Here is an 18,706-nt window from a genome sequence, read left to right on the forward strand (position 1 = left end):
TCCGAAGGACAGGCAGCGAGATGGTCTTAGCCTTTGGATAACTGGCTATAAAAGAAGCGACAATTTTCTGATTCACCCGAATGGCACGATTTTGCCCCGAGTGGATGTGTCTCGATTTGTGAAAAACAAATAAACTTAATTCTGTGAAATGTGTTTCTCGTAGGTCTGCCTTCAGCGCAAGAAGAGAGCTGAACAGTGCCCGACACACAGTGGGTGTTCAGTGTGTTTCTGTCATATTAACGTTCATTTACTGAAGAACAAAAGACTTCATAGGACAAGTATTTTTTATGGTCCAGATGGGATCTTGCAGCACAGGGACGATTCTAGCCCGGGAGGTCCTCCCCTTCTCATTCCTGCCAACATAAAATGATCCAAGATGTTGGGATGGGAAGGGTGGGGGGGACCTGGGACACTGGAAACCTGTGGAATCTGAGTGAGGGGTCAGGGGCCAGCTGGAACGGCCAGATGCATTCCGCCCCCACCAGGAGCTCCACATAAGCAGGAGGTGTTAGTTTGCTGGGACGCCCAGAACAAAATACTACAGGCTTGGGAGCTGAAACAACAGAAATTCATCTTCTCCCAGTCCTGGAGGCTGGAAGTCCAAGATCAAGGTGTCAGCTGGGCTGATTTCTCCTGCAGCCCCTCTCCTTGGCTTGCAGACGTCAGCCCTCTTGCTGCCCCTTCACGCGCTCATCCCTCTGTGCACGGGCTCCCCAGTGTCTCTCTGTGTACCCTCATCTCTTCTTTTTGAAAGGACACCAGTCAGATGGGATTAGGGCCACCCTGACAGCCTCATTTTATTACTCTTCAGAGGCCCTGTATCTCCAAATGCAGTCACGTTCTGAGGTTGCTGGGGGTCAGGGCTTCAATGTATGGATCTTGGGGACACAGTTCAGCTCATAACAGGGGCCAGGCCAGCACAGTGTGGGGGTGAGGCCCCGAGACCCTGCAGACGACGCAGTTTCAATCCGAGACCCTGTGGGCATGGGAACACTGATGTCCAGATCCAGGGTAGGAGGAGATGGCGGTGAAGACGGATTGGACACTTGGCTGAGTGTGTGCATCTCAGTCTATTCAAATAAGCTGTCCAAACCAAATAAACTGAGGCCTGAATACAAAGGCTCAACAGATTAGGACAGACTCATAAACAAGTGTCACTCTCACCGTCATCATCACCAGCTGCCCTGATGTCCTCACCACCAGAGCCCAGCAGGAGAGGGGATACTGCTCCAGGCTCCATGGGAGGAGGCTGGATGCAGGGCCCTCGTGGAGTGGGGGGCAGGGGCGAGGGTCAGCACGGGCCTGCACGGGACCCAACAGCAGCCATGGGAACCTTCCCATCCTGGCTTGAAGGCGGGTCAGGAGCCAAATCCCAAGCCAGAAGAGAAGGGAGCTTGAGCGGTCCAGTTACGGAAGCTGGCCACCCTGATGGAGGACAGAAGGGCCGTCCCAGGAAAACTCCCTACTCGAGTGCCTGGGCGATGCCGCTTTCATCCGGGCACCCAGCTCAGATGCCTCCTGCTGTGTGCTCGGCAGGGCCTCCAGCACCCACAGAGGCGTCTCCAGCGCCTTGCTCCCCACTGGCCTCCTCCGGCCTCTGCTTTCCACTGGAAGCCAACCCACCTCCCCCCGACACACACAGGCGGAAAAAGGGGAGCAGATGCCGCCCTGACTTCTGAGACCGTCTCGTGAAAAAGTGGGCACTGCTAAAACCGAAGGGGTGTAACTCCTACAGGCTAGTTGGAAAGAGGGGTAAGTATGCGCACCCAGGCACCGCCTGGCAACCACCGCTGCGAGTTGATATTTATGGTTTAGATAAAGCTTTCAATTGTCTGATTCTATTCTGGGACTGCTCTGGCGGAGGAGCTTATTAAAGAAGGCGGCCGGTCCATTCTCCAGAAGGCCAAGTGTCAGGGACAGACTGGCGAGTGAACAAATGAATGGCTATTTTCTGAGCATCTGTGCTTTCCCAAGAACTGGCCTGAGGACCGGACACATTGGCTCACTTCAGCCATGGGCAGTTTCTCTTGAATCAACCAGGTCCACCGTCCCTTACAAGGCTCCTGAATTCTCACAGACTAGTGAAATTTTTGCATAAACTGCCCCATCAAGGAAAATATATCTGAGTATTCAACCCCTATATGTGTGTCTATCCATAACTTATGTGCTAAGAGGCAGCTTGGTGAAGTGGTTCAGAGCACACGGTCTGGGACCAGCTCACTCATTTTGAAATCCTGGCTCTGGCCTCATGCAGTGTGTTGCCTCAACACTGTGACTGTCTGTCTGCGCCTCTGCTTACTCATCTGTAAAATGGGGACAGTGGATGGTAACCTTTCCTCTTCCCAAATGTCAATAAGTAGCTCCAGCAAACCAACCATAAGGTACAACTTATCTGTAGGTTGTTATTTTTCTTAAACAGCTGAAATTCTCTGGAAGATTTTTACCCAGGTAGAAAATTCAGTTTCCAGGTCAAGGGTTCAAAACTATTTTTATAGGTAGCAAACTTACATCATATTTGGTAGTAGAAACCAAATCATGATGGAGACATTTAAAGATATCATCTTCAAAAGACTCTCCATAGCAGGAGTTTCTGTTGAAAAGCTGTTTCCAGCTCAGGGTTAAAATATCGCCTTAAGGACTTCCCTGGTGGCACCGTGGTTAAGAATACACCTGCCAATGCAGGGTACATGTGTTCGAGCCCTAGTCCGGGAAGATCCCACATGCCCCGGAGCAACTAAGTCTGTGTGCCACAACTACTGAACGTGTGCTCTAGAGCCCACGAGCCACAACTGCTGAGCCTGCGAGCCACAACTACTGAAGCCCATGCGACTAGAGCCCAAGCTCCACAACAAGAGAAGCCACCACAGTGAGAAGACCGCACACAGCAATGAAGAGTAGCCCCTGCTCGCCTCAACTACAGAAAGCCCTCTTGCAGCAACAAAGACACAACACAGCCAAAAAAAAAAAAAAAAAAGAATAAACAAAAAAAATTTTTAAAAGTATTTTAAAAAATAGGGCTTCCCTGGTGGCGCAGTGGTTGAGAGTCCGCCTGCCGACGCAGGGGACACGGGTTCGTGCCCCGGTCCGGGAAGATCCCACATGCCGCGGAGAGGCTGGGCCCGTGAGCCATGGCCGCTGAGCCTGCGCATCTGGAGCCTGTGCTCCACAACGGGAGGGGCCGCAACAGTGAGAGGCCCACGTACTGCAAAAAAAAATAATAATAAAATAAAAAAATAAAATAAAATATCACCTTAAGGACATGTTTTAACTATATTTGTTATTTTTTTTCAATACTTATGAAGCAGCATGCTGCTGACGGCCACTTAGAGTCGCAATAAAAGCCAGCAAATCTGGAACTGTGGCTTTCTGGGAAATAAAGGCATGTAACTCAGCTTCAGAGGTCTTGTCTTTAAAAACAAACCAGACCAATGATGTGCTGAAGCCTGAAAACTACGGCGGCCTCTGGAAGAAGAGGAGTGTGTGCGGGAACAGAGGCTGTGCTCATACGGCTGCAGAATCTGCTCAATGCTGGAGACTTCTGCCCTGGACAATCTCGAGAGAGAGGCACCTGCATGCGCTGGATCCACTTTCTTAGATGCACACTGTCCTCTCTTTTCTCCACCTTGCTGTCCTCACTTGAAGCTTTTAAAGAGCATCCTCGTTTCTTTGCAGCTGCCTCACATTCCATGGGACAGATGTGCCATGGTTCACACCCCCAGTCCCCTTCCCATGAGCATCTGGGTTGTTTCCAATCGTTTGGTATTACAAGTAAGACTCCAAAGAATAGCCTTGTGAATTACTTTTCATACTTTTGCCCAATGTAACTTTCCTGTAAATTCCTAGGAGTGGCTTTCTGAGCCAAAGGCTAAACACATATGGATTTGCCCAGACATTTCTAAACTCCCCCTCCATAGTCTCTGTAGGATGGGATAATATTTTAATAGAAATTTCTCTTGTCATACAAATGCCTTCAAACAAGCTCTGTAAATTGCTCTTCCCCCTGCTTTAATGAAATCTTGGCCAAAGCTATATTTTTCTAACAGCTTTGTGGCAATAAATTTATTTTTAGGTATTATAAGTCCCGTCCTGTTTAACGTCAAAGCTTCTTTCTGGCATCCAATATAATGGGCCCGCCTGAGGCTCAGAGAGACAGAGGGCAAGGGGAGGTGTGGTTGGATTTATTTCTATTTCCCCACCTCGATCACAATGATGCCCCAGATTTCTCCAGGACTGAAACAAGGGGGAGTGGAAAGGTAAGAGGCGGGAACTTTGTTATCTGACTTCATGGCTGGTAGATTCTGGATGTGGCTGATGTCTACATGCAGGGGGCTCCTTAGAACCAATGTCTCTTCCTTCCCATCCCCACCACGGATGGCTCCCACCTGCAGCTTCCTGCAGTGGGCAGAAACCACTGCTAGTCAGTTGGCCCTTACTACTCCCTCCTTAGTCTCTAGCACCTGACAGTCCAACCCAGGGGTCAGCCAACTTTTTCGTATAAAGCCAGATGGTCAGGATCTTAGACCTTGGCAAATGGTGTCTGTCTCATGCACTCAACTCCGTCACTGCAGCATGAAAGCAGCCCCAGATGACATGTGAACAAATCATATGGCTGTGTTCCAATAAAACCTTATTAAGGAGACCGGCAGACGTGGCCCACAGGCCTTAGCTGGCTGATCTCTGGTCTATACCCCATACAAACTCCCCCTGGTGGTCCTCTCTGGTGGGGTTCCTTCTGTGGCGACCAGAGCCTAGATTGCTGTAACAGGGACACACCTTGATCACTGGAAATAAGCACCTTGTCCATAACAGCTTATTTGTCCATAACAACAAAGACGATAGTGACAAGATTTTTAGACGTGTTCTTCTCTTCTTTGGAGAGTTCAAGGAGAGGAAAAGAAGGACAAATTGCCCTAAACTATTTTTTAATTATTATTAAGCTATTATTTCCCCCCCAAAGATATGATGATGCATCATTTGGAATGCTTTTGGCTGCAAGTAAACAGAAAACTATAGGTTTAGAGTAGCCCAAACAAGTAGGGGTTTATTTTTCTCCATATCAAGAAGTCTCTTGAGAAAGTTGGTATTAGATAAACATCTCAGGGAAAGTCAGTGTCAGATCTCTGCTGTTCCCCCTGACCTATTGTTCAAGGTCAGAAGTTGGTTGCCCCTGTGGAAGGCGTTGCATTTGCATCAAACACAGGAGGCAGGAGAAATTATAATCCCAGCCACACCTGCCACCTTTATCAGGAAAACATGCACTTTCCCCGAAATCCCTCAGGAGAGCCCATTTAGATCCCATTGTCCACAGCTGTGTCCTTAGTTGCAAAGGATGCTCCAGTGAACAGATTCAGGCTGGAGAGAAGAGACTGGGGAAAGTGTTTTAGTTTGATCACTCAACTGAAAATATCTGTCACAGGTCAGGTAACAGAATCATTACCATTGCCGTGTTTCAAAAACTAGACATGGACACACATAATGAGAACATACTCCATACCCTGTGTACACACAGCCTTGAACTTCCAATCAGCCTTGTAATGTTTCTCTTTTAAATAAAAAAAGACAGCTACAATCACCACTGTTTGAGAAAAGCCTCTAGGTCAGACGCAGAGACCATGACAAACACCCTGAGGAAAGGAATTCAGAATATAAGGCAGGAAGCTGAAAGAAAACTTCAAAAAAAAATCATAATTTTCTCAGAGTAATAGAAGGTATGCAACTTTGAAACAAGAATAAGGCACAATCAAAAGAGAAACATTCAGAAGTGTTCTTGAAAATTGGAATTAAGATAGCAGAAATGAATATGGAAAGTAGAACCAAAAGACGAAGAGATGGGAAATAGGAGAGACCACACAGGATGGCCCCAGCATCTGGATAATAGGAGGTCCAAAGGAGAGAACAGTTACTAAAAAATTTCTCAGAACTGAATGTCTTGAAATTCGAGACTGAAAAGACTCACCAAGCATCCAGCATAAAAAAAAAAAAAAAAAGACATCATCATGAAGTTTCAGAATACCAGGTCTAATAATAACACATTTACAATATCTCATGTATAGTTCATATACAGTTCATAGACAAAAATCAGAAATCACAATGGCGCTGGGCTTATCAACAGCATCACGGCAGATGACAATGTAAAAATAGCTTCAAGACTGAGGGTACTCTACATAGAAAACCCTAAAGTCTCCACCAAAAAACTATTAGAACTAATAAATGAATTCAGCAAAGTTGCAGTATACAAGATTAATATTTGGTTATCTGTTGCTCTTCTATATAGTAATAATGAACTATCAGAAAGAGAAAGTTTTAAAATCACATCAAAAAGAATAAAATACCTAGGAACAAACTTAACCTTACCTTCAGGCTTAGTACTCTGAAAACTATAAATATTGATGAAAGAAACTGAAGACAATACTAAGAAATGTAAAGATATCTTGTACTCTTGGAGTGGAAGAATTAATATTGTTAAAATGGCCATACTACCCAAAGCAATCTACAGATGTAATGCAATCTCCATCAAAACACCCATGGCATTTTTCACAGAACTAGGACAAATAATCCTAAAATTCATATGGAACCAGAAAAGACCCTGAACTGCCAAAGCAATCCTGAGAAAGAAGAACAAAGCTGGAGGTATCACCCTCCCAGACTTCAGACTATACTACAAAGCTACAGGAATAAAAACAGCATGGTACTGACACAAAAACAGACACATAGATCAATGGAACAGAATAGAGAGCCAGAAATAAACCCACACACCTATGGTCAATTAATCTATAACAAAGGAGGCAAGAAAATACAATGGAAAAAAGACAGCCTCTTTAACAAGTGGTGTTGGGAAAACTGGACAGCTACATGTAAAACAATGAAATTAGAACATTTTCTCCTACCATATACAAAAATAAAGTCAAAATCGTTTAAAGATGTAAATGTAAGACCTAAAACCATAAAACTCCTAGAAGAGAACACAGGCAAAACACTCTTTGACATAAATTGTAGCAATATTCTTTTGGCTCTGTTTCCTAAGGCAAAAAAGTAAACAAATGGGGCCTAATTAAACTTAAAAGCTTTTGCACAGCAAAGGAAACCACTGAGAAAATGAAAAGACAACCCTTGGAATGGGAGAAAATGTTTGCAAATGATATGACTGACAATGGATAATATCCAAAATATATAAACAGCTCATACAACACAATATGAAAAAAACCAACCCAACCAAAAAATTGGAAGAAGGCTTGAATAGAAATTTTTCCATAGAAGTGATGTAGATGGCCAATAGGCACATGAAAAGATGCTCAACATCATTAATCACCAGAGAAACACAAATCAAAACCACAATGAGATATCAACTCATATCTGCTAGAATAGCCATTATCAAAAAGTCTACAAATAACAAACACCGGTGAGGATGAGGAGAAAAGGAAACCCTCCTGCACTGTTGGTGGAAATGTAAATTGGTGAAGTCACTATGGAAAACAGTATGGAGGTTCCGCAGAAAACTAAAAATAGAATTGCCATATGATCCAGCCATTCCACTCCTGAGTATATAGCCAAAGAATAAGAAAACACATGCACCCCAATGTTCATAGCAGCCCTATTTACAATAGCCAAGATATGGAAGCAAGCCAACTGTCCATCAATAGTAATGGATAAAGAAGATGTAGTAAGCGCATATACAGTTGGAGAGAGGAAAGGGGGAGGGGCAAGATCGGGCTAGGGGATTAAGAGATACAAACTACTATGAACAAAATAGATAAGCAACAGGATATATTGTACAGCACTGGGAATTATAGCCATTCTCTTGTAGTAACTTTTAACGGAGTGTAATCTATAAAAATACTGAATCACTATGCTGTACACCTGAAACTAATTCAGTATTGTAAATCAACTATACTTCAATAATAAAGAAAAACATCTCTGAGGGATACATCAAGGTGCTGTTGGCCAGAGGAGCTGGGACTGCCCGGCTCCTGTGTCTCCACTCACCCTTGGGTGGGGATCGGAGGTGGTGCTGACTGAAGGACCAGCAGGAAACGGGAAGAGGGCACCAGTGACCACTGGCTGTGCTGACCCCCAGGACCCCCCCACAGAGCTCTGGTGAAGCTGGGCTGGGGCATGAACTCGGATTTGAGTTTCAGCAGGTCCCTGCCTCCCCAGAAGTCTGAACACAAAATACTGGGATTTCCCAGTTCTCCAGCCAGCCTCACGGTTCATAAACCCAGGACAACAAGGCGTGCGTTCGAAGACACAGAGATGAGCAGGCTCCAAGTGAAGTACCTGCTCAGACGTGGAGAGGAAGGTGAGGACTCCACCCCGACCACCAGCCCGGCCCGAATGGGCACTGCAGCATCTCCTATTTGGGTGAAGCAACCAAGGAGGTGGGGAAATGGAAGTCACCCACATCCTACAGGGTAAATGAGCCAAAATGTACACACACTTACTGATCAAAGGACAACAAAAAACCTTTTACATATTTTTGAAATTTGTGTATACCGAAGAATCGATGTTATGGAGACTCTAAGCAAACTATTAGGTAGTAAATTCTTACGCACACATGGGAGCTACACTTGGGTGAACGTGGTTATGGATTAGATGACACGTCAGTGTGTCCGGATCAGGAACTTGGCAGTTTTGTGTCCTCTACATCCCTGCTCTTCTACATCACAAGGCGCCAGCCACTCAAAAGGTTTTGAAAATCCTTATGTTCAGAGCATTGGATTTTCAAAGGAGGTTTTGTGGTTGTTTTTAACCTCAAACGAAATCTCTCTTTGCCCCCCAACCATTTTCTCCCAGTGCTTACACATCACATCCTCCTTTTCCAGAAAGAAGTTCAAAGTACACGCAGCAATGAGGCGCTCGCTCCGGACTGACTCACAGAGGCTTTCATGAGTTAGATTCTAGAACACTCCAGGAAGTTAGGATTTTAAAGCAGAGCTTTAAAACTGCTTTGTGACTCGTGGGCCAAAACGATGCTCTCAAATACATTCAGCGGTAGAGAGTAATCATTCTTTTATTCCTCAAATATTAGCCCAGCCTGGGCCAGCCATGGCTCCAGGCAGGAGGGATGCCGTGGCCGCAGTACATTGTACCGATGCCGATAATTCTGTGCCCCTGACCCTAAAGTCTCCTGGGACTCTGCCTGCCAGCTTCTCTTGCCTGCAGCTGCAGGACCACAAACCTGCCCCCATTAGCCCTCACCCAGGACCAACCGGAGTGGATGATAAATGTCCAGCTCCTTTGCCCTTCAGCTGGGACAGCTGAGTCTAAGTGACATTCCCTCTCAGAGATCCCAGGGGACTGAGCCTACTGCCCACGCCTGCAACCTTTTCCTCACCCACACTTCCCCTCCCTTCACTGCCCCATCCCCTTCCAAGTGAACTGTCCAACTCACATGCTCATCTCAGTCTGTCTCTGGGGAAACCCAAACCAAGACACAAGTCTAAGTGGCCTTCTGCACCCCACCGCCCCTGGCACCCCGAGTTTAACTTTCCTTCCTTATTCAGAAACTCTCCCTGACAACCATACTTAACTCCCCTCCCCCAACTCCTCACACCCTGCACACACGTGACCTAGAAGCATGTAGCATAACGTTTTCATACTTTGCAAGGCCTTGGTTCTAATAACATCGAAGCTCAAAGCACAATTTTAAAACAGATGAATAAGGAGCAGCTCCAAAGGCCGGGCATGTCGGAGCGGCTCCCCCTGGCCCACTGTGCTGGTGCTGTCTGCCCTCCTGGTACAGGCTTTGCTGCCTGGCTTCATCCTGGAACACGGGTCCCCCTTTCTAAAGGGGTCTTTACCCACGCCCATCACCAGGCTGTACGGTCTCTCGGTACCCATCAAAAATTCTGTTTACTTGCTTTACAATCTGTCTTCCCAACAAGCACGCAGGTTCTAGAAAAGCAAGGGCCATCTTTGTCTAGTTGACTGTTGCATCCCTGGGCTTAGGATAGGGCCTGGCATACAGCAGGTGCTTAATAAATACACAGAATGAAGGAATAAAGCATGCTCATCCTTTGAGTCTAGTTCAAAATTCTTTCACCTCTTTAATCCCCAATCACTCGAGTTAGAAGTGCCTTTCTGCATCTGGCAAGGAGAACCACGGCACTGGAACAAGACAGGATTGCAAAGATCCGGAGACCCACAGGTGTGAGCCTGCTGCCACTCCCCACTGGTGCCCACACAGATGCTTCTGACGGACAGCCTCCCTCCCTGCTCTGGGCAGGATTTCAGATCCCTGGTACTGCTGACATTTGGGAACAGGTAATCTTCTGTTGGGTGAGGGGCTCTGTCCTGTGCATTGTAGGATGTCAAGCAGCATCCCTGGCCTCCAGCCACCAGATGCCAGTGGTACCACCCAAACTGTGACACCAAGAACGTCTCCAGAGAGAGCCCAATGTAACCTGGAGAATACAATTTCCCTGGATCGGGAACCACTGAGTTAGACTTACTTGCTACCCCTAGGATAAAGCTCTATACCCACCCCCTCCTGAGAGGGCTAAAAGCCGAGAGAACCCAACACTCACATTTCCTTTTTGCTTTAGTGAAAATGACCACTGTCCCGCTAAAGACAGGAGGTGGCAAAACAAATGTAAGTGGAACCATCTGTAACAACTTCTAACTTGTACTCCATGAAGGCCCTGCTGGTGGCGCCCATCCACAAACAAATGGTTACGTGTCAGCAATAAGGTAACCACAGGGTGGGGGAGGAAGCCCTGGAAACTCTGAGCGCAAGCAAACTTTCCAGTGCAGAACACGGGATGTCCGCTGAATCTAATCATTTAAAATACGGCTCTTGTACGTGTATGTCTTTTAAACTTTCCTTTTCCAAGTAATTCATTTTCATTGATTTACAATGGACTGATCGGGACAGACTGGAAATTTAAACAGGACCCAGTCAGCACAGAGACTTTGAACAGCACGGCCCTAGAGCTCTTGCTCTGGAGAATGCGCACTCCACCTTTCCAACCTGCCAAGTGCAAGGAAGCTTCCGGAACCCAGTCTGATACGGGTAGAGATTTCCTAAATGGGCAGAGTTAACACTTAATCAGACAACAGCCTTTAGGAAGATGAAAGAACCTACCAATTCCGTTCAGGAAACCACCCAGCAGAGGAGACTCTGGCTTCTTCGTGCCCTCCAAATAGTGTCCAAGGGATGGGGCCAGGCTTGTTGCTTAAGTGGCGGACGGAGTTGAGAGACGTGATAAAATGCAGATTCTCAGGCCCTGGTGCAGGCTCTCTCACCCTGTCAGTCTGGCCTGGGTCTTGGGAATCTGTATTTGTAACCAACCCTACAAGGCGTGCTTAGTCCTCCCTGCAGCCCCCTGGCTGGCGGAGCAAGGACTCCAGTTCTGCCCTTGGAGCCAGCAGCATCCAGCCTCCCCCGGCTCCCCAGGGCCTGAACCAGATTCTGCATCTTAATAGACCCCCGGGGGATGCACCTGCAGGCAGCTGTTGAAAATTAGGGCTATCGGAAGCTCTCCCCAACAAAATGGATTATAATCACTGAGTGTCAGAGCTTCTAGGAAGCGTCTCAGGTTACCCGGTGAAATCCCCTGTTTACAGACGAGGAAACTGAGGCCCCGAAAGGCTGAAGAACTTGCTCGTCCACATCAATATCTGGCAAGCAGCCCATCTGGGATGAGCAGCAGGAACGCCTAATTCCCAAAGGCTGTGACAAACGCGAAGACCTGCCTGCTCCTTGGTGGCCTGTCTGATTGGGAAAAGCTAATGAATTTCCCCAGGAGGCAGCTCGATGTGTGGGGGCTTGGAGTCCACACCCACCTTCACCAAGCAGCAGCTTCCCTTCTGGCAATGTATCCTGCCCTGAAACGGGGTCAGACCTGATTATCCCGCCCTCCCTAGGCTACCTGGAAAACTTTTTGATTCCGTGCTTTCCACCCTTTTTCCCCACAGTGCCCCCTTCTGAGGGGGCTGCCTTGTGGGTGGTTCTCTTGGGTTTCTGGCAGGGGGTTTGCAGGGCAGACAAACTGAAGTCGTTCTCAGCCCACTGCCAAGAAGTGCATTTATCCAGCACTGGGCTGGGGAGGGCTGGAGGTGCGCAGTCTCCTTAGGAGGGCCAGGTGTAAACCCTCCTCCCCTGTGTCCTCAGTCTAGTGGGAAATGGAGGGAGAGGTTTTCCACTGCCCTTTATGGCTCATGGGCGCGATGAGGCCGGCCCAAGGCATCACCCTTTACACCGCAGACAGTCCTCTTCATCTTTCTAAAATGGCAGGGCTGAGACTGTGTGTTTCTAGGTACTGGTATATGGTGCGCCGTATAATAAAACTAGGAAACGTCCAACCTGAGACCTGTGCGGGGTAGCAAGCATTCACTCAGAAACAAACCTACGTGTTTTGTTTCCTTCCTGTGGTGATGTCGGCTCTCCAAGAGTCTCTATACCTCTTCGAGAATTCCAAGAGCAAAAAAGCGACTTTTTGATTGAGTAGCGATAGGCAAAAAAAGCAAATAGTCCAGGAGAGGATGAAGGGGGGCCACATGACAGCCAGTCCAACCAGGCATCACACACGCATTCTCCACAGCCTGGGAAACTGGCCCAGAATATGGGACACACACCCTAACTCACACCATACCCCTCAGTATCCATGCACGAGGCACAGAAGCCGAGGTGGGCCGTCCACCTGCCTCACAGGTGGGTTCTGTTTTCCAGGTGGTATCCGTTGTCACTAACAAACAATGAGGTCCACTGTCAACATTCAGCCTGGGCTGGGCAAGGAGAACAGAGTGAGTGCAAAGGAGGAACCTGTGACAGATGGCAGGGGAGCCAAGTGTAAGCAGAAAGCCCATTGTTAGTCCTAAAAGGAGGCTCTTAGGCTCCAGGGAGAAGCACCTTTCTCAGCATCAGACGGGACCCAACGCCTACCCCTGCTGCCCTCTGCCTGGGGCTGGGGCGAGAGTCCGCAGCCACCAACCCCATCCTCAGCCCAGGTGGACCCTGAATCCAGGCTTGACCTGTTCCATTCAGTGTCTGGGATATAAAATAAACCCCAGGGCGTGCTGTCCCACACCCCGAGGAAGGGAAAATGCCGCCTCTGAATTCCTCTCCTCAGGCCTGACCCAGCCCACCGTGGAGGAGAAATCCCTCTCGCCGTGGCTCACCTCGACCTTTGCCTTTTGGTCTTAGTTAGAACGGGGTCAGCAATCATTCTAGGAGGAAACAGGAAGCCCAGAGGAGGTCAAGCCACCTGCCGACAACAAAGGAAGTCAGGCAGAAGAGTCTAGAAAATGCTGGAGATGCTTGAGGGGAAAAGGAGTGGATTTCATATCAAACAGATTCCATTGAAAAGGGGTGACAGATGCCTTACAAAGTCTTTAAAACATGAAACACAGCTTTCAACATGAGTATTTGTGAGTCATCAGTATTTAAATACCAGTGATCTGAGCTTGTCTAAGTGGGCTTTTCCCAGGTTATGCAATAATTACAGCAATCCTAGAATTAGTGCAACACGACAAAAGACATTTAAAAAATTTAAGCGATTACTCTCTAGCGAGGAAACTGATACCGAAATACAGAAAATAACCCAAACCCTCCCCTCCCCGCCCCCCTCCCCCCGCCCTGTTCCCAGCACAGTATCTTGTCACAGACTCTGTGTCGACACAACACCAAAACCACCATGTGCTGCTGCCTTTGATGAAAATTATACTTGAATTCCAAATTAAAATTATCGGCAATTCAAAGATGGGATAGAATGAAAGAAAAAAAATCCACAGAATGATAAACTTAGGATGAACTTGTTATGGGTTAATTGTGTCCCCCGAACCCCGCCAAAAAAAGGGATGCTGAAGCCCTAAACCCCCGTTCCCATCTTGATAGATGTATCAAGCCACGACGAGGTCAGAATGGATCACGATGGGCCCTCATCGAAAGGCTGGTGTCCTCATAACAGGCGGCAAATTTGGACATAGAAACATGAGGTTGGGGGGAGAATGTTACAGGAAGACAGAGGAAGAGATGGGAAGGATGCAGCCACGAGCCAGGGAACACCAAGGACTGCCTGCAGCCACGAGAAGCTGGAAGAAGCAGGAAGGATCCTCCCCGAGAGCCTTCGGAGGGAGCGCAGCTGCACAGACACCTTGACTTTGGACTCCTGGCCTCCAGAACTGTGAGAGAGTATGTTTCTATTGTTTTAAGTCACCTAGTTTGTGGTCATTTATTACAGCAGCTGCAGGGAACTAAGAAGAACTTAAAAGATCTTCAACCAATGGGGAAAAGGAAGCATGGGGAGGTTGCCACCTGCCCATTGTCAAGTATGTAATGCCACTAGGATCTGGGCCCCTGCAGTGGGTCCAGGACGCTTCCCACTACCTCCAAGTCATTCACAGATAAATAAAGATGGTTCTTTAAGAAAAAAAGTCACTGCGACTCAAATAGCAGCGTGCAGAGCGGTGAAGTGCTTAGACTGTGGACTGGGGCAGACCTGATGGATAAGCCCGCTCAGGCACTCATCAGTGTGACTTGGGACAAATGACTTGGCCTCTCTGAGCCTCAGTTTCCCCATCTGAAAACCAAGTCAAATAACCGTACGTACTTCAGCAGGTACATGCTGTTGTGAAGAGAAAATGAAGTGATCCAGGCAAAATGCTTAGCAACGTGTCCAGAACCCAATAAGCCTGAAATCAAGGTTAGCTATTAATACACAGCTGTTAACGATTTCTCAGACTCTGTCTCTCCAAGTTGTTTGGAGCGGATTCCTTGGTTTGGCCTTTCACAGTCCTCCATAATAAAGCCTTTGATGTTGAATTATTGCTCCAAAGCTCAGGAAGGGCATCTTTCCCCCGAAAGGAGCTGGTGGGAACCGAGCTTTGACTTTCTGGCTCTTTCCATCCCAGTGGTCCATTCTTTCTTCATTGTCCTTAGTCGTTTACCGTCTCAATTTTTTCCATCAAATTTCTTCTTGCTGACCCTTTTTCAGCCTCCCCTGCAGTGAGCTTAATGTAATTTGAGGACACTGGGTGGCTTATTCTGAAAAGGACAAACTTTTAAATTGTATACGACAGATACATACCTTCAATCCAAAATCTTCCAGATTAACTGTGTACTAAGAGGTAAGTAAGCCCACATGCCATGATTAAAACGTGAGCCCCCCACGTAACTCGTCAGCTCTTCACATACATTCCAATGTTTAAATCCGAGACGCATTTTGCTGTTTTATCTCTATTAGTGGAGATGACAGAAAATCTCTCAACAGAAACCCCAAAAGACTTTTTGAAGCCATTACCAGGTATATAGCCTCGGACCTTCAGTTTCTTCAGTTGGATTTATTGTGTTAGCGTGGAAGTCTTTTTAAAAAAAAAAATAATGGAAATTGTTGTAATTATAATCACTTTAGAACACCATTATTATTAGTAGTAAGACCAAATGACACGGTTCAAGCAGCAGCTGGCTCTCCACTGTTAGAGAGAAGTCACATAACGGTGTCAGAGCCTCGGCACTCATCTCCATGCCAACGTGAGGCTGCTCACACACGGCCCTCCGGGCGCATGACTGTGATGTCTTGAAGGGTGTCAGGCAGAATGAGGGACCCCTGTTCTTGATTAAAGCATTCAGGGAATGAGCACATTTCCAACAGTTGCCTTTCCCATGGGAGAGCAGGGATGGTGGGGCTCTGGTTCCTGTCGAACCTTCCCACATGGTCGCTCCTATGCACACCTGGATCCAATTACTCATGGTGCTGAGCCTTGAGCTTTGCCTGCAAGGAAGGGGACTCGATGGAGGGAACGGCAGGGACTGGGAGAGTCCAGTTTGTGTCACGTGTTAAGTTCCTAATACCTTGGGGTGTACGGTTCAGGGATCTCTGGCTGAAAAGGGTGACAGGAGGCCAAAAACCAAAGAAAAGAAGTCGGAAGGGAGGAAGGGAAGGGACCAGGTATCTGCCAGGTCATCGACAACTTGGGTTCTGGGGTCCAGCTGCCTGGGTTCAACTTCTGGTGCTTTCCTTTTTCCTTGTCCCGTTGCCCTGGGAAAGTCATTCAACCTCTCCAAGTCTCAGCTGTCCCATCCCCTGTATCAGGGTAAGAACTTGGAGCTGTTGTGAGGATTTCCTACAGTGGTACATTAGGCACACGGCACAGTGCTAGCCACGAGGGGCGTCCTCCACACTAGCTATGACTATTATTTAATTTTCAAAAAATTCTTGATTATTTACTGCTTGAATGTACAATTCCATTTTTCTCTCCACCTAAGCAAGTTTTATTTTAGGCTTCAGAGAATTGGCAGAGAACATATGCGTGACTCTTGGCGATTAACAGAGCAGGAAAAAACTTCCTTCAAGTTCAGAAGTCCCCCCATGGCTGCCCCCTCTTGCCTGCTGCAAATACCTGACTGGTGGTCGGAGATGTTTCAGGGGGAGGTAGGCAAGAAATGAATCCTGATGCACTCGTCATTAACACCTAAGAGTTTGCAGTAGGCATTTGGAAAGCGCACACGTGAATTCTGCTATAAAGCAGGTTATTACTAAATCAGGCCAAGAAGGAGGCACAGAATATCTCACTTCCCATCAAATGTAAAAATTAAACCTGGATTGTTTAAAACAGCCCTCCCTGGAAACATGCGAATGTGTAACTGAGAACTAACCTTGAATGAGCTATTTCCTTGGCCAAGGTAAAGATATCAGCATAAGATACTTAATACGTTCTTGTTAATTCATTAAACTTCATTATTTTAGAGTAAAGGTCATTGGATTAATTAATAAAGACAAACTATTATTTAGAAAAGTTGTTTTGTTTGTTTTTTTGCAAGCCCAAGAGAAATATTTTCTCGTTCTTCTAGATGCTTTTTTCCCTTCCCCTCCTCTCTGGAGGAAGACAGGCGTGAGGACCCAAACTGCCCAAATTTACTTTACTTTAGTTGAGAGAATTCCCTTCCACTTAAAACATCAAGGCACACATTTCCCAAGTGGTGAATGATTTAAGGCCTGTTCCAAAAGATTATCCTTGGGCCACAAAAAGAGGTTCACGCTATCTCATGAAATCTTGGGAAAAGTGAAATGTACCAGGTTCTCACCACCAGCGCGTGTTCTCACGTGGTGGCTTTTACCAGCTCCAACCTCTTGTCGAGTTAAGCTTCCTCAGCTGACTCTCCACAGCCCCCCCCCCGGCCCTCCCCCTGCTCTCCAGCCACCATCCACCCGAGGAGATGCCAAAGACAGCGCTTAGATGAAAGGCAACTAGAATCAAAGTTTTGAGCCGAAATACATTTTTGAAGGCTTTTCTTTTTTAAACTAATTAAACAAGTATAGAAGTTATTCAGTAGAGTTTCTTTTTTTAAAGAGATTAGCATGGCATGTCTTTCCTCTTAAGAAAGTCTTGAATAATTTAATTAGAATTACACCAAAGTCATGAGTATGTGCTATTTATGGGGGAATCATGGCTGAATTAAAACCCAAATGACAATGTTAAAAATAAAGTATCTTCAGACACTGTATTCAATGGATAAGAAAAACTTGACTTCAACTCACAGATTAGGTAGTTTCGAAGGAAGGAGGAGGGGGCCAAACCAACTCCTGGGATTTTGTTTTTCTTAAGATGACCGGGCCTGGGCACATTTGTTTCTTGCTACAAAAAGTGCTAATAATTGAAAATGAGGATATTATGATCGCTGTTTGATTTTATTTCTATTTTGTCACTGGGAGACCTCTTGGTACCCGGAAGCCTGGCTCATCGCATTTTTTTTTCCCAGTCCCTTTACTGCATTTAACACGTTCCCCACACGTGTGTAGACTCTTTGATCGGCGCAGAGGGGCTAAGCAGCAGGGCCAGCCCAGAGGAAGCTGACCAGCCAACCCCGAGAGAGGAAAGTGGAGCCGGGGAAACGCTGCTCCCTCCGCGGGCAGCCAGCGAGCGAGTCTCCTTGGACAGGGTTGCTCTGAGCTGAGATAAAGCAAGAATCCCTTTGAAAGGGTACTGCGCCTTTGGAGGCCGTCCACGAGCCTCCTTAGCGATGAGACAGCGCGGGGGTAGGGGGCGGGAATATTAACGCTAAGTGATTCCCCCGGTAACAGCAGCATCGCTCCCTGGGCCCACCGCAAGGTCTCCTCGCTGAAAAGACGTGTCGCTCGCCAGAAGGTAATCCCATTAGAGGGAAGTTACAGGTCTCTCGCCTCGCAGCCACACGGAGAGGGAGAGCTTAACAAGTTCTGAAGCGCTTGCACACACCTCCGGCTGCGCCCGGGGCAGGATTGCTACCGCTCCGCGTCCCGAGTGCGCGCGCCCCGGCTCCGGGCCCGGAGCCCCTCTGCGTCCCCAAGATCTGCTCTTCGGGGACAGCTGCTGTTTTGGGGGCGACGCTAAGCTGCGTGGAGGCACAGCTGGGCGCCCCCAAGAGCCCCCCGGCTGCAGGGCGCCCGGTCCGAGCGGGCTGGCGAGCGCGCACCGACCTACCTTCTGCGGGGGCGTCCCGATCAGCATCTCCAGGTAGTAGCCGCGGCCAGAGTCCCCCTGCAGGTTATCCACCATGGCCAAGAAGTTGGCTGCACCCCCGGCGGGCTCCAGGGCGAGCGCCAGGCCGTCCGCGCGGGGCTCGGCGGGGGGTCCGGGCCCAGGGGTGGGCGCCGCCCCGCGGCTGCTGGCCGATGCCACCCGGAGAGGCAGCGTGAAGGGCGCGGGGGCCGGCGCCGGGGCCGCGCGCAGCAGCCACTGGGCCAGCAGCGGCAGCAGCAGCGCCCGGGCCAGCGCGCCCATGCCCGCGGCG

The 18,706-nt window shown here is 47.9% G+C and overlaps 1 protein-coding gene across 1 annotated transcript in view; it reads right to left on the reverse strand.

Moving 5' to 3' along the window:
• The window catches only part of BACE2 (beta-secretase 2), an 86,502-nt gene extending 67,802 nt beyond the window's left edge, over nt 1-18,700 (reverse strand). The window contains exon 1 of the mRNA XM_029215526.1: nt 18,397-18,700. Within this exon, the coding sequence (XP_029071359.1) occupies nt 18,397-18,696 (300 nt within the window). The 5' untranslated portion in view covers nt 18,697-18,700. The remainder of the gene's footprint in view (nt 1-18,396) is intronic.
• Between the last annotated feature and the right edge of the window lie 6 nt (nt 18,701-18,706).

The sequence above is a fragment of the Monodon monoceros genome, unplaced genomic scaffold (assembly GCF_005190385.1).
Source record: "Monodon monoceros isolate NGI ecotype Baffin Bay Population unplaced genomic scaffold, NGI_Narwhal_1 Super_Scaffold_11, whole genome shotgun sequence".
In the NCBI taxonomy this organism is placed as follows: Eukaryota; Metazoa; Chordata; class Mammalia; order Artiodactyla; family Monodontidae; genus Monodon; species Monodon monoceros.